At 47.7% G+C, this 16,304-nt stretch overlaps 1 protein-coding gene across 1 annotated transcript in view; it reads right to left on the bottom strand.

The window, feature by feature from the left end:
• The window catches only part of Fbln7 (fibulin 7), a 35,070-nt gene that overhangs the window by 17,426 nt on the left and 1,340 nt on the right, over nt 1-16,304 (bottom strand). The window contains exons 2-3 of the mRNA XM_032904184.1: nt 3,832-3,991; nt 1,634-1,804 (exon numbers count right to left, since the gene is read on the bottom strand). Of these exons, the coding sequence (XP_032760075.1) occupies nt 1,634-1,804; nt 3,832-3,991 (331 nt within the window). The remainder of the gene's footprint in view (nt 1-1,633; nt 1,805-3,831; nt 3,992-16,304) is intronic.

Here is a 16,304-nt window from a genome sequence, read left to right as displayed (position 1 = left end):
CCAGCCTAGACCCAAAGGACAGTTGACTTTCTTCTTCCGCAGACTCTACCAAGAGCCCCACAAGCAGACGGCAGCCCCAGGGCAGAGCAGCTGTCCCCTCTTCTAGTTCCCTGTCCTAGCTGAGGCAAACACAGGACCTGACATTGATAAGATCCAATTATTTTAAATTTAAGTTTTGAAGCAGAGTCTTCCTCTGTAGTCTAGGATAATCTAGGCAGCCCATCCAACTCAGCCTCCTAAGTGCCAGGATTATGGGTGGAGCTGATAACCCCAGCTTAGAGCCAATCTTTTTTCAAGGCAGCTTTTGTGTCAATAGCCCTGGCTCTCCTGGAACTCACTTTGTAGCACAGGCTGGCCTCTAACTCAGACATCTGCCTGCCTCTGCCTCCTGAGTGACGGGATTAAAGGTCTGGGCCAGCATTTCCCAGCTGTACGTCTTGAATCCCAGCATTTAGGAGGCAGAGGTAGGAGGTTCGCTGTGAGTTTGAGGCCAGCCTGATCTACAGAGCAAGTTCCAGGATAGCCTGGGCTACACACAGAAGCCCTCTTTCAAATAACCAAGGGAAAAAAAAAGGTTTACACTTTCTGGGGCTGGGGAGCTGGCTCAGTGGTTAAGAGCACACTGGTTGCTCACCAGAGGTCCAGGGCTCTATTCCCAGCACCCACATGACCGCTAACAACTGTTCTAAGGGATCTGATGCCCTCTTCTGGATTCTGAAGAATCCATGGTGCACAAAGGTACATGTAGGCAAAACATCCATACATATAAAATAAATTAAATAATTTAACAAGTGTGCAACACCACCTCCAGCTTCTAAGAACCAATCTTGATAAGATCCAATCACCAACAAAGTGCAGTTGACCCAGCTGTAAACTTAGCCTTTGGAAGGTTAAGCCTTTGGTAGAGTCAAGATCAGGTTTTCAAGGCTGTCACCAGCTGTATGGTGAGTTTAAGGTCAGGTCTTTAAAAGATGCTATCCCAAAAAAAGCAAAAACAAAAACAAAACAAAACAAAACAAAAGCAAGCCAGCCAGCATTTGGGAGGCAGAGGCAGGCAGATCTCTGAGTTCAAGGCCAGCCTGGTCTACACAGAGAGTTCTAGTACAGCTGGGGCTCTGAAGAGAGACCCTGTCTCAAAAAACAAAATAAGAAAAGGAGAAAATGCTGCTCGTGATGTTGGAGACTGGTCAGATGTTCCCCTGGTTTGTAGCTGAAGAATGATTGAAGAACCAGGGGCATGGGAAAATGGCTCAGTAGGTGAAATGTATGCCACTTAAATGTGAAAACCTGGGTTTGGATCTCCAGTACCTTCCCATACACCACACTGTAATCCTAACACTCTTATCATGAGATAAGAATCGGAGAGAATCTCTGAAAGTTTGCTGACCAGTCAGCCTGGCATACACAGCAGCAAATAACAAGAGATCCTGACTCTCAAATACACTGAGGGCAAGGACTGAAACCTGAGGTAATCCTTTGACCACCGTAGAGTATATTCACCTGAACTCACACAGAAGAATCACATGCACGCATACACACACACACACACACACACACACACACACACACACACACACACACACACACACACACCTAGAAAACAGAGAGAACGGGGCAGAATGGTCGATCATACCTCTACAGCGGGGCTGTTCTCCAGTCCAGGTACCGTTAGCAAGGCATACCACGCTGCTGGGCCCAACCAGCTGGAACCCAGGGTTGCAGGTAAAATGGACTTCGTGGTCCACTAAGTACTTGCTCCCAAACTTCTTGCCATTAGGAGGGGCATCCAGAGCTGGGCAGGAAACTGTAAAGAGAAGAGCAGGGATTAGGACCTGCAGACCTGAGCTGCAGCCACAGAAGCATGGCTAGCACTCATAAGACCTCTCTGTGTGTCGAATGACTGCTGCAGGCTGGGCACGGCCCTGGACTTTGTAAATGCCACATCTCACGAAACCTCCTGATGTTCTTGGAGACAAGGAGGAGAACACACTGTTGGCTTAGAGAAAACTGAGGAGACAGCCTCAGAGACTTGGAGGCTTGTACGTGCAGGGCCTCCAGGCTTTGATTGGAGTGCCAGATTGGTGAGATGACCACTGCCTCCGTTTTCTCTCGTCTCCAGCCTACTGGGTGTCCAAAGTCTCCTGACAGGCTCAGCCTACCTCTAGGCCGGCTCCTTCTTCCTGCTCTCCAGGTCTTCATTCAAACATCACCGCTTCCCATGTGAAGCCTTGGCTACCATGCATCTTCAACCCACTTTGCTTTCTTCCTAGCCTTTGTGACTACATGGCCGTGTCTTCACGTTCATCATCAGAGTTCTCTGCCTGAATGAAACCTGGTCTGTGCTCTTCTGTAGCCCCAGCCCCAGCCCCAACCCCAGTCGGGTGCTTGGCACACAAAGTATGTTCTATAAATGAGCCTTGAAGGAAACGAGATTTACTGAACCTCTGACGAAAACCGTCTCTGGAAATGGTACCTCACACAACAAAGGAAGTCCAAAGAAACAAAGCCACAGTGTAGGAACCAATGGTGTCAGATATCCCGCCGGCTCCATCTCCTGTCCCCTGACCCCCTAGACTAGGGGAAACTCACCTCTAAGCCTAGAAGGTATGGAAGATGTCACCATGAAGACACGCTTGAACTCTCCCTTAGTGGAGGGAAACCGGGGTGCCCCCATTGCACCCCAGATAAGCGGGACTTGCCCTCAAAGCCCTTCTTCTCACCCCAACTTGGTGGGGTCACTGAAGAATGAACTCTCAGGCATGAACAGCAAGAGCCACTCTTGTGAATGGAAAATAACAAACTTAGTAAGTGCAGCGTGCTTGGTAGGTCAGGGTGGAAGGGTGTGCCTGTGTGGAGGGCAGATGTAGGAAGCATCTGAGACTTCCAGGCTGTGAACTTAAAACCAGTCTGAAAAATAGACTGTTGCACTAAAAATAAAAGCAGGACGAAAAGCGGAACCAGGGTTCTGCCCTCTGGGGAGGACGGGGAGCTGAAAAGTACCTTTGCTTGCAGAGGGATGTTTTTGACAATTTTGTGGGATTGTAGGTTGCTACCTATGTAGCTATTAAGCCTAGAGTAAGAGGTACAAGAGGAGACGGGCTGGGTGTGGTGACAAACCACAGCTGTTGGGAGGCAGTGATAGGAAGACTTTGAGGTCCATGTCAGCCTGAACGAGGTATTGAGAGCCTATCTTGAAACAACAAAAACGAAAACCAGGCCTGGGGATGCAAACATAATCCCAGCACTTGGGAGGCAGAGGCAGGAGGATCGGGAGTTCGGGATTATCCTTGGTTGCATAGCAAGTGTGAAGCCAAGTTATGTGATGACTTGAGCTACATACGGTAAAAACAGAACAAGAGGGCTGTGGGGATGGCTCAGTGGTTAAGGATGCTTCCTGCTCCTGCAGAGGACCTGGGGTCCAATGCCCTCTTCTGGCCTCCTTGGGCACATACATGTACACACATGTGCATACATACAGACACTCACAAACAAATCATTAAAAAGAAACCTGGAAATAGGTAACTGTCAAATGTAGGAGAGAGAAGTAATCTTAATACACACACACACACACACACACACACACACACTTACACACACATACACACATTCACATACTCATTCACACACACATACACACATTCACATACTCATACACACACACACTCTCTAGCACACACACACACATTATCTCTCACATACATATAAATACACACACACACACACACACACACTTGTGTGCACAGGTGAAGGACAGACAAACTGGATGGGGAGAGTTGTGGGGAAGGCTCTTGAGTGTAGTTCTTGGCCCCCGCCTGATGCTGTGGGACCCACCTGGAGGTGCGTCCGGGGTCATTTTGCTAACAGTGTTCTGCAGTGCCGTCAGCCGGCTCTTCATGTTTCGGATGCCCTCGGTGAAGCGAGTCTCCTGGCCCTTCAGCAGCTGCTGCAACTGGCGGACGGTCGTGAGGAGCTGCTGTTTGTTGAGACAGCTCTGGGGAGAGAAGAGGCCATTGCAGCTGATGTCATCCTACCATCATGCTCTGGGCTTGCAGAAGTCTGAACCATGGGCTTCAAACTCCCTGGTGCCCTGTAAAACACCTTGGTAGATCAGCTACCCCAAGGCACCCCTCTCTTCTAGATATTCAACCTCAGTGGTCCTCAACCTAAGGGTCTTGACCCCTTTGGGGGTTGAACAACCCTTTCCCAGGTCATCTGCATATCAAATATTTGCATTATAGCAATAGCGAAATTACACATATGAAGTAGCAACAAAATTAATTAAGGGGGTCACCACGACCTGAGGAACTGTATTAAAGGGTCACAGCATTAGGAAGGTTGAGGACCACTGCTCTACCTGGACAACAGCATCTGCTCAGTTAAGTCGCTAGGTGACAGCCCAAGTACACACATCATACCCCGACCTCACCCTTAGACACAACAAAACAAGGACAGACTTGGCGACCAAATGACTGGGTGGCTAAGCAGCCATTTGAAGCCAAACTTCCTTATAATGACTGGCCTGTCACTCCAAGGACACACGAACTCCTCCTTACTCTAAGTTAAGACACTGAGTTCCAGGCTGGGTGAAATTTTCCTTTCTCCATCGGACACTTGGAAAATGAGAACGGCGGGACACAGAGAACAGGCAGGGAGACCTGGTGCTTCCTGGGCTTTTCAAAAATGTAGAAGGTAAAATAAGGGAAAAATAGAATAAAGAAGTATTCAATACAACCAGTGCCAGTTTGGGGGCTTTTTAAATAGCTTTTTTTTTAAAAAAAAAAAAAAAAAAAAAGGAAATCCTGATTGTACTTGACATTGGCAAAGACTATCTGACTTACAGCAATGGGAACATCATGCTGCATGAGAAAGTTCCTTCCCACCTCATCAGGGAGAGATGGCTCAGTGGTTAGGAGTGCTTTCTGCTCTTGCAGAGGACGGTGTTTAATTCACAACACTGTAAGGAGCAGCTTGCATTGGCTTGTAAGCTCCGGAGGATCTGATGCCCTCTTCTGCATTCCAAGGTCATCTGCACTTCCACATTCACTTACTGTGCCCGCCACTCCACTGACACACACACACACACACACACACACACACACACATACATATACACACGCACACATGCACACATGCACACACATACATACACACACTCACATACACACATATACATATACATATACACACACACATACACACACACTCACATACACACATACACATACACACACATATAAACACACTCACATACACACATACACACATACACACATATACATATACATATACACACACATACATACACACACACTCACACACACACATACACACACACTCATATACATACATACATACACATACACACATAAACACACACATACACACACATGCGCACACACACACATACACACACATACACACACATCATACATATACACATACACCTGCACACATACACACACATACACATACACACACACGAAATCTTAAGGAGAAAAGAGCTAGGGATGAGGTGGAGCAAAGACAAGGAATATCCAGGAAGGAGAGAGGAGCTTGGCCTTGGGTAACTGATTCTGGGCTAAGGTCATTCTCCATCATTTGGGAACTATGCGTCACAAGATACAATCTGTCTGACCTGGCTTGTATTCCGTGTAAGGGGTCGGGGAGGCGGTACGTCAACACTGACGTGCACACATCTTAGGGATGTGGATCATGGTTTAGTTGGCTTTTACTTCTCACTGAGCGTCAGTTGTGTGCATTATAGTGTGTACATGCTCATGTATGTGGCCACGTGTGTGCAAGTGGACATATGTAGAGGCCAGAGGTGGATGTTTATGTCTTCCTATGTCCCCGAGCCCCAAGCATAAGTTTTATAATTAAACAAAATGTGTAAAAGCCAGTGAGGCAGCTGGGCAGCTGAGGTATGTGGCCTCCGCAGCCTGGGCCATGTCCAACCGCTCGGTGGAGCTGCTGTGGCCACAGTGGGCCACTCTCCCGGAGAGACTGCCAGGCCACGGCACCTTGGAGTTTTCACCAAACACATGACTCATGGGCTAGAGTCAATGGATGCTTTTGACAAAATTGAGTTCCCAGTTGCCCCTGGAATCTGTGAATCCACAGGGGCTCCTTGGCCTCCAACATAACCGGAGCCTGATGAGGCATAGCCCCAAAGGCAACTTCTGGAAAGAGAAGTTTGTTTTTCTACTTCCTCCCCCACGGTTGGCCATCCTTTCCACACAAAGTCCCGGGCACCCAGGCGGTGACCTGTTCGTACCTGCCTAGCACTGTGTGGCCAACCCCTCCAGACCTGAGCTCCCACACCTATCTCCCTGCGCTAAAAAGGAAGCGGATGTCTTTGCGGCTTCGTCAGTTCCATTTGGGATGTGCTTCCACTCACAAAGACACATTTCTCTTCCTCAGATGCTGCTGCCTCGTCGCTGCTTCGGCAGCTGGCTGGCGGCCACACGTGGAGAAAGCAGCCTCTATTTGTGGTTACGTTGGTCCGCATGCCACAGCGAGGCTGAAAGGCAAGTGATTTGACCCCAATCATGTAACACAGGACTGGTAGAGTCTGGGCTTTCCAACCTTCCCAAGGAGCATCCTTATCGACTCCCACATAACCCTTTCATGGTAGGGTTTTTTCAGGAATTAGCACCCCTGGAGTGGACTTTTTAACTCTTAAAAAGTTGGTTAATGAGTGATGGAAACAGGAAGTGGAGAGGTATCTCTCACACGCAGATGTCAGCTCATGACACCCGGGAGAGAGCTTGCTGGACCAGGGGATGCGCCAGGCTCAGTGTTGAAGTCAAGAGTTCTCAATTCCAAAGGGTTTGCTGGGAATGGCAAACGCCCCAGGACCCCAGGAAGTAAGACAAGAGGAGAGTGGGGGAGAGCCTGAAGGTGGCCTTTGGGGCAGCCAGGTTTCTCTAACCTCAGTGCTCACCCTAAAGACAACTGACACCAGAGGCTTTATCCCTTAACTGTCACTGGGGTGAGACCTAGCAGCTTTAGGCTGTATTGACACGGGAAACGGGGAGCCCACTAAGAAGGTTTGTGACAACTTGATGAGGAAGACTGACCCACCCCTGCCTAACTGCCTCAGGCAGTAAAAGAAAGGTCTCGGGTGCCATTCTGCTGGATGAGAGACAGGAGCTGGCTAATGGATGCCTTTCACAGGATGTCTGGGGGCTCCTCACTGCAGCGGCCACTGACTGGGCAGCTCTCTGATCCAGAAATATGGACATGGAATTGGCGGGAGGCAGGTTCACACTCTGCTGTCCTAGTCCAGAATTTAGCCCACCTGACAATGGGGTGATGAAACTGGCACCCCCGTTTCAGCCAGGGCAAGTGCTCAAGAGGCCTGAGTTTTGGGGACGAGTGGGTCATGCCCGAACGTTCCCCATTTTCAAATTGAAACAGTATTTATCATCTTACTTGGTCAGGGAAAGCATCCATCTTGAAAAACAATTCAAAACACAAAACTAATCCAAACCAAGAAACACCAACGCTAACGTCCTGCTCTGTGTTACTGTCTGAGTCGGGCCCACACTGGCATCTCCATGATCACCAGGACAGACTAGGTTGCCACGCGGCTCTCCGTCTGTCCCTCCTTCCACTGGATGTACTGTTACTTTCACATCAGTGGACATGGCATGGGTCCAGATCTGTTCTCAACTTCGCTTCCCTTCCTCTGTGTACATTTTTTAGTCTGGAGGGGGCTCCTTCTTTCCCCCATCCATTCTCTCCACTGTGCTCTCCTACCCACCACTGCCTGCTCGGAACATGAGCTCCTGAGCCATGGGAACAGATCACTCCCTACTTCTCAAATACAGCCTTGCTGAGGCTGCCTGAGGAGCAAGGCAAGAGGCGAGCCTGCATGGCCGTGGAAGTCTGAGGCAGTGAGAAGGGGCCAGTCCTTCTCCTTGGAAGATACCAGACTCCATCTGTACAAGGTGACCCTAGGTTCCCCACGACCTTCTCAATAGACTTCCTATTCTGGAGAGAAAATTCAGTCAGGGCTGCAGGAGGCCCCCACACCCTAGGAAGGAGAAAGGAGTCCACTCCATCTGGGCCCTCATCTCACAGGCTCCTGTGGGACCCTCAGTGCTTCCTTTTTCTGTTTGGTTTTTATTTTTCTCTTGAAGAGATTTCCCCCTTAGTTGAAGTATCCGTCACTGGCTTTTGAGGTTGGAAGGACAGGATGACGGTACAGCTCTTAACTAGCATGTTCAAGGTCATTAGTTTGATCACCACAGAAACAAAAATGAAAATCGAACAAAGCAAAAACATCTGGCTACACACTCAGGTTACGGCACTGACAAGAAGCTGTAGAAACATTGCCTCTATTTTAATAACACTTAAGATAAGGAAATTTTCCACTTCTGAAAGAATAAAAAGACCTGGGTTAATCTCTGTTTTCTTTTCTTTTTTCTTTTTTTAGAGTCAAGATTTCTCTGTGTAGCCCTGGCTGTTGTGGAACTCACTTTGTAGTCCAGGCTAGCCTCACACTCACAGAAATCCACCTGCCTCTTCCTCCCAAATGCTGGGATTAAAGGTGTGAGCCGCCAGGCCTGGCTTAGGGTTTATCATTCTTGTTACACCACTCTTAAAAGAGACGATAAGTCACCTAATTCAAACTCTGACATCAGAAGCCTTCAGTGAAGAGTGGGATCACACTGCCAGCTCTTCCCAGGTATAGATGGTTCTAGAACACGACGTCACCGCTGAGCACTGGGAGAGGAGCCAGAAGTTCTCGAGAGTGATGAGAAATCTTATCTGCAGCCTGGAGAGAGGGCTCAGTGGGTAAGAATGGTTGCCTCGGTAAAAAGACAGGCAAGTGCATCTGCAGCCTGGGGCTGTGGGAATGGACAACAGGAGGATCACCAGAAAGAGGCCCCAGCCCAGCTCCAGATTTGCTGACAGTGTTTGAGATCAGGACACTGGATGTCGGGAGCAAGTGCCTTCAGGAGCAAGTGCACGCATGTGCACACGCACACACACACACGGACACGCACCCATCTTCCTCAGGGAAGTCCTTGTTCACTCTTTCATTATTGTCTTTCTCGAGGTTTATTTGCTCAAAGCCCCTCGGGGCTTGCCATGCTCACCTTTCTTTGAAAACCAACCAGGAGAGAGGAGTCCACAAGTACACTTTACACACAGACCCCACCAGCTGATTGAGGGGCCCACAGCTAAGGATGCTGTGTGACTCCAAGATTACCTGTCCTTTATCCCACAACTTAGTAGGCCTAGCACTTCCCACCCTATCCAGGTCTCCTGACTGTTGGGCTGAATTTATAAGTGAAGTCAAGACCCAGAGCCCAGAGTAAAGACTCCCACAGGCAAGATGTGTCAGGTGAGGGCTGGATGGTCCTTGAGGCTTTGATGTACATAGCTGAGGGGACTTCTTCACAGTGTCTTAGCATGGTAACCACCTCAACAGTTACCTTGCTGACAGAGCCCTGAGCTCTCAGGCGGCCACAGATGACCCCTCCAACTGGAAGGGACTGCCTCTCACCCTGCTTCCTCCTCAGCCACAGCTATGTGCCGTGTCAGCATATTCTTCATGGAAACACAGATGTTTTGATGCCTTTAGGTCTCAGACAGGACAGACTTGCCAACTTGGGCTGGCTAAGCCAAAGCTCAAGGCCCTCACCATTGAGTCATGGGGAAATGTGTGCACTTTCTCTAGAACTTTACTTTTAGATCAAGTCTAGAGTTGTCACTCCTCCACTGAGCACACACACGCAAGAGCAGAGAAAGTTCGAGAGGTCACCCCAAGAGCTCTCCACAGCCCCTGCAGTAGTCAGGGTTCTCCAAAGACGCACAGGCAACAGGAAATAAACAGGAATTAAGCATAGTTAATGTACTAGGATGTGTGTGTTGTGCATGTACGGCATGCACATTTGAGATATATCATATTTTTACTGTTAAGACTGATTTATTTTTAAAGCTGATGTGTGCAGGTGTGGAGGTCAGAAGAGGAAGTTGCATCCCTTGGAACTGGAGTTACAGATGTTTGAGAGCCACTATGTAGGTACTGGGTACTGAACCCAGGTCCTCTGCAAGAGCAGCTAGGACTCCGAACACTGGGCCAAATCTCCAGCCTTTGGTGTGTGTGTGTGTGTGTGTGTGTGTGTGTGTGTGTGTGTGTGTGTAACACATGTATTCCTATACACGCACTCATGAAGGAGGAAGGGAAAGAGGAAGAGAGAGATGGGGGAGTGGGGGGTCTCACTGGTTCATGTAATTGTGGGGTAAGATCTATGTCGCTATTGCATCTCAAGTTCAAAGACAGCCTGGAAGAACTTCCTCTGTTGTTTGCATAAGAGAAGAACTCCATTTTAAGGGGAGTAATTTCTTTAATTAAAGTCACTGACGTGATGTTAATCACATCTAAATAATATTTTCCCTGCAATCTGTAGGGAAGCCATGACTTAGCTAAGCTGACACAAAATTCATTGTCAAAAGCCTGCAGCTGGAGTCTCCCTTCCAGGGCCTGAGCCACAGGGCATTTTGAGGTTCTGTGTGTGTGGTAGCAGGGATAGAATCCACACACCGGAGGCAGGAGTCTACCTCTGAGCCATGCACACAGCCTGCAGGGGTTTTTGTTTGTTTGTTTGTTTGTTTTTTTGTTCCTTGCTGGTCATTGGTGATTTTTATATTTATACCAAAACCTTCATTTTGTTTTCTCACACAGCCATGGAAACAGAACAGTGGTTTCTCCTGTTTCTTTCTCACCGCTCAGCAAGTTGTGAGCCATGCTAGCCCATCCTCTCCGTAACATGTGCTAAACACACGCCCCATGTCTTCTCTTCTATGCATTTTCTCCTTGCCATGCACCACAAGACAGGAGCATCTGCTGTCATCACTACTCAGAGAACTGAGTCACAGGGACAGAAACATTACCCAAATTACCCAGCCAGGAGGAAAGCTGTGCCGGACAGGACAATGGTCTATACCACTGGGCCCTGCCGCCTTTTGAAACACCATCTGTGCTGGTGTCGAGCCAGGCTGTGGTTAGCAACACGCATTCTTTTCATGAAGTCAGGGACAGATGCTCTAGGGTGACACTGGCACAGTTGGGTGACACAACACGTTAATAATGCTATTACGCTACGTTCTAAATGCCTCTACTTCTCTACAAACAATCTTTTTCCTCCTTTCTCCTTCCCCTTCTCCCTTTCTCCCTGCCTGCCTCCTGTTCCCTCCATCTCCATCCATCTATCCATCCACCCATCCATCCACCCACCCATTCCTGCCTGCCTCCCTGCCTTGCCTGCCCTTAGCCCAAGACAGGCTACTCAAGTCTCATGCCAAATAGGTCCCTCTGGATGAATATACTCTTACAAATGGTGACTCCAATGGTGTGTACAGCCCATTTTCTGAAAATGGTGGCTTTCAGTGCTGTCAAATTATGGGTGCTATTTTTTCTTAATAAAAATATGTCCAGTTGAGTATGCCTATAATCCCAGCACTCAGGAGGCAAAGGAAGGAGGATCGCTTCTAGTTAGAGGCTTGCCCGGTTCACGTAATGAGATCTTATATCTTTTCTTATTCCTTTATTTAGGTTCCTTGTCCTTATTTTAAGTCCTAGGAGGTTACTAAGAGCATGGAAGTTTCTGGAAGAGAATATGAAAGGATATGAAAGTTCTACTCACTTGGTGTCTGCCTTTGTTCCCAGAGCCCTGGGGCTGCAAAAGCTGCCCCTTTACACTTATAGATCATAATCCCAGCATGAAGAAGTCTGAGACGGGATGGCTAGTATGGGCCAAAAAACCCCATCTCATAATTTTAAAGTGTATGTGTTGGCAATGGCATGCTCAATGGGGCAAATGGCCAATAACAGGCCCAAGCAAGCATGCCAGGCAGGAAATGATATCATAGATGTTTTGACTTGGTGAACCAAGAAGGAGCATGAGCAGGACCTCAAAAAGTTTTTCAGAGCAGAGAGGCCATGTTTCTAAGTCCCTAGGTCAGCAGGCAGGACCACAAGCCCAGCAAGCCAAAATAGAGGGCTAGAATACACAGGTCTCCAAAGAGATGTCCTGGCTGAAGGCTAATTGGAAAGAGCAAAAGGAAGTAGGCATGGTAATGCCCAAAACAGACTCAGGTGAGGGGCAGCATACCAGGAAACTCTGGAACTTAGACAAGACAGGCAGTTAGCCACAGCAGACCCCCTGGCCCTGAAGCAACCCATGGAAGAAAGTGCCCACCTGTGGAGCAGAGTGTTTCAGACATACCGAGGGGCCTCCTGGGTATTTCAAAGTACTGGGAAGCACAGTGCTTTCTGGACCCTGACTAAGATGTCTGCTCTCCTGTGAATTAGCAGTGCCAGTTCTGTATTTAAATGTCAAACTGCCTCTCATACTCCGAGGCCACCAGAAGGCCACCACGCCTTCCCAGTAGTTGTGTGGATTTAGGGATCTAACTTTCTGTAGTCATACTTTCAAAGTAAACACTGCCCACTGAGCCATCTCTCTAACCCAATTAAGAGCATTTTAAATGACCACAGACTAAAATAATTAGATACAAGTTGAACAAAAACAAGTTTCTGTTTAAAACAACACTGACGGAAAAAAATATGAAGTACTAACTAAGCAAATGGGAAGGCTGTACTCATAGATTTGAAGCCTTACAGTCCCAAAACTGGTCTATAAATACAATAGAATATCAATCAAAACTACAGTGGGGCTTTTATATATGGGAGAGCTCATTCTTTAATTTTAAAAATGTTGTTTATATGCGCTTTGTGTGTGTGTGTGTGTGTGTGTGTGTGTGTGTGTTTGAGCACATGGGCAGTTTCCTACACGTGCCACTTGTGTGTGGCTGAGCTCAGAGGCCAATTTTTGGAGTCAGTTCTTTCCTTCTACTACCTGGGTACCAGGAATCCAAGTCACATTGTCAGCTTGGGAGCCAGTCCCTCTATCTGCTGAGTACCTAATGGCCCTCACTCTAAAACTTTTAATGAATAAAAACAAAAAACAAAGAACCTAAAAGAGGTAACACAATTTTGAAAAGTAATAATAAAGATGAAGGCCTCATTTTACCATCGGCAAATTTCTAGTAGCATATGCATGCCTGTGCATATACACACACATACACGTACACACATACACACACATGCACACACACATGCACACACACACATACATGTACACAGACACACAGACACACAGACACACAGACACACACACACACACACACACACACACACACACACACACCCAGGAACGATGTGAGTATATACATTTTTGATAAAAGAGTATGCTAGTGATGCAGAAAAAAGTCCCATATTCTTAAACACCATTAGAATATTTGACTATTCATAAGCAAAACAGTGATCTTCCACACAAATCCCATGCTTTTAAAGGAAGTTCAAAATGGATCATAGTAAAAAGTGCAAAGCTGGGCTGGGGATTTAGCTCAGTGGTAGAGCGCTTACCTAGGAAGCGCAAGGCCCTGGGTTTGTTCTCTATCTCCGAAAAAATTATAACTATAAAAAAAAAAAAAAAAAAAAAAAAAAGTGCAAAAGCTATGAACATTTTAGAGGAAAACTGAAGAAAAAGGTTTTGGCTTTGTGATTAGGCCAAAGGTTCTTAAATGTAATTACTAAAATTCTGGCCAACGAATAGGACTTTATTAAACTTGGTTCTACAGAAGACACCCAGTGGGGTGTGGCTGTGCACACCTGACCTCAGCACATGGAGGGCAGAGACAGTCAGGGTTAGGATTACAAGTCCAGTCTTAGCTGGAAGCCAGCCTGGGCAACATGGGACTTCATCTTTGAAAGAAAAGGGAGGGGGGGGGAAGCAGTTCAAAGAAGCCACAAATGGAGAACATATTTTTAATTCACTTGTATATAGAATCTGTTAAAAAAAAAAAAGGCTCCAAACTAAACAAGAATAATGACTATCCATTGGGCAAGGCGGGCTTGGGAGCTCATCACTGAAGTCTGGGCTGCTGGGGAGCCTGAGGTGAGCCCACGAATTGAACATATGACTTCTATCTCACAAATGAAAGCCAAAGGAGGATGGGTGCTTGACTCAACTATTCACGTGGCAACCAGCACCCAAGAAAACACCCCACACCCTTTGCCAGTCGTTAGGGGAACAAACACAAACCTTGCAGAGATTGCACTCGACACCTATTGCAATGACTGGGGGTGAAACCCTAGTCATTTTACTATTGGCAAGGAAGCAGGTAGCCGGTGGGACATAGCAGCTACAAAACAGAGTTTGAAAATTCCTTGCAATGTTAAGCACTCATTTTCCATCTGATTCAGCAATCCCTCTCCTACATATTCATACCGGAGAAAAGAAATTTATATTATGCAAGAATCTATGCAAAGCTTTTTATAAAGTGTGTGTGTGTGTGTGTGTGATCCACTTTTTTGTGTGTCCTAACAATCAAACTCAGAGCATCGACTTTGTGTGGCAAATGCTTCTGTCTACTGGCCAGCTCCCTTCTCTGACCCATGATGCACTGCTCATGATAGCCAGACTCTCGAAATGACACTGTGGATGTTGCTTGATGGTGAACTGATAAAGTGTGTTCATCCCTACACTGAACAGTATCTGTCAGTACAAAAACACCAAGCTGGTTTTGCTCAGTGTTTTGTCATAGCAATAGATGTCAACTAGAGCACTGCCATTCCATATAGCTATGCCTTCACACGCATGTACACATAGAAACAGATATGTCCTCTGACATACGTATGTAGACATATATTCACTGTCACATCCATACTTACACTGTAATATTCAAATACTCTGACACATGTGCATGGGCACACACACAACAATCATGCATTAATACACACATGAAATAATGCACACATGCTAGCACACACACAAACACACACACATACAGACACACTCATTCCCTCACATGCACTCTCTCTCTCTCTCTCTCTCTCTCTCTCTCTCATTCCCTCACATACCCTTACACATGCACATATACACACATATACTCACCTTCATCACACACAAGGCAATTGTGAACTCACAGACACATGTATGCATGGACTCATACACCCACACAGATGCACACTTACAATGTCACTCTTAGGTGTCACAAAAGTCAGCAAAGTGGGAACATTTACAGGCACAGACAGGGCTCCTCCAGAGCAGCTCACACTGGCTCACTCGGAGGCCTTCCTGCTTCTGCTGGTGAAGTCCCTCGCCCATGCTAGCCCATCTCCTCCATGAAAAGAGGTGATGGTGTGGGTCATTTCCAGCCCTACTGCTTGCCAGCGGGTCTCCTCGCTGGATCTGAGAGCCTTGGGTCTATACTGTCAGGTAGACTCCAGGTACACCATGTTACTCGAGGTCCTCATGAGTCCCATACTGAGTCCACTGAGAATTCCCCTGACCCCAAACCTTTCCCGGGCTGTAACTGACTCCACATTATGACTCTTAGAGTTGGGATTGCTCTTGGTCTCAGGTAAGGTCTAGGGACATTACCCCGATCTGAGGTGCAACCTGGACGAACCAAACCAGAGCCTTTGGAGGTAAGACTGGCATCAGAATTTCTAGGCATCCCTCGGGTCATGTCATGCATAGCCAAGATCTGCCTAGAGACTGCTTGACACAGGCCAATGCTGGTCTGCTCTTCAGGGAGCCATAGCAGGAAAATAGAGGCAGAGAGGAAATCTGTGTAGAGCAGGGCGTCAGCAAGCTTCTGGGAAAGACGTGCTTCTCAGAGCAGAGCTTGGAAAGATGAGAAGGAAGAAGGTAACACTGAGTCTTCCCTGGGGTCCACCCCTCTGCTTGCCCAGCCTGGAGCTGGAAGGATGGGGGAGCCTCAACCATCCTCTGAAGGTCAGTTTAACCAGAACTTTGAAACAAACATGGATGGCTGGTCCTTTAACCTCCTCTGTTTTGCAGATAAAGAAGGCTATGGTGGGCGGCAAGGGGCTGCGAAAGCTGGCCAAGGCAGGGCAGGGACTGGATCTTAGTGTCGCAGGAACATGTTCAAGCTGAGGCAAGGTTGGTGCTGCCTCTGCGACAGATTCAACAGCCGCCCTGATCTCACTAGTTCCCGCCTAAACCCACGTGACAGATGCCCATCAATATCATGAGACGATCGGTCTCTTGAACTTCTCTCTTCTCATGCCCTGCCCCTTCGCAGCCTGGGATGGAGGAGCCCAGTGGGGATGCACCTTCTGTGCTTCTGGCGTTGGGCATGGGATGAAGGTTTAGTTCGGTTTTGTAATCTGCAAAATCGGGGAAATCCCGTTGCTCTGGTGGGTGGGCTCACAGTAGCCCCAGGCTGGGTCCTTGCCATTTGGCTGTTGAGCCAAC

This window comes from Rattus rattus, chromosome 5 (genome assembly GCF_011064425.1).
Source record: "Rattus rattus isolate New Zealand chromosome 5, Rrattus_CSIRO_v1, whole genome shotgun sequence".
NCBI classification, from domain to species: domain Eukaryota; kingdom Metazoa; phylum Chordata; class Mammalia; order Rodentia; family Muridae; genus Rattus; species Rattus rattus.
The sequence above is the reverse complement of the archived record's forward strand: the minus strand, read 5'-3'. Positions and strand labels throughout refer to the sequence as shown.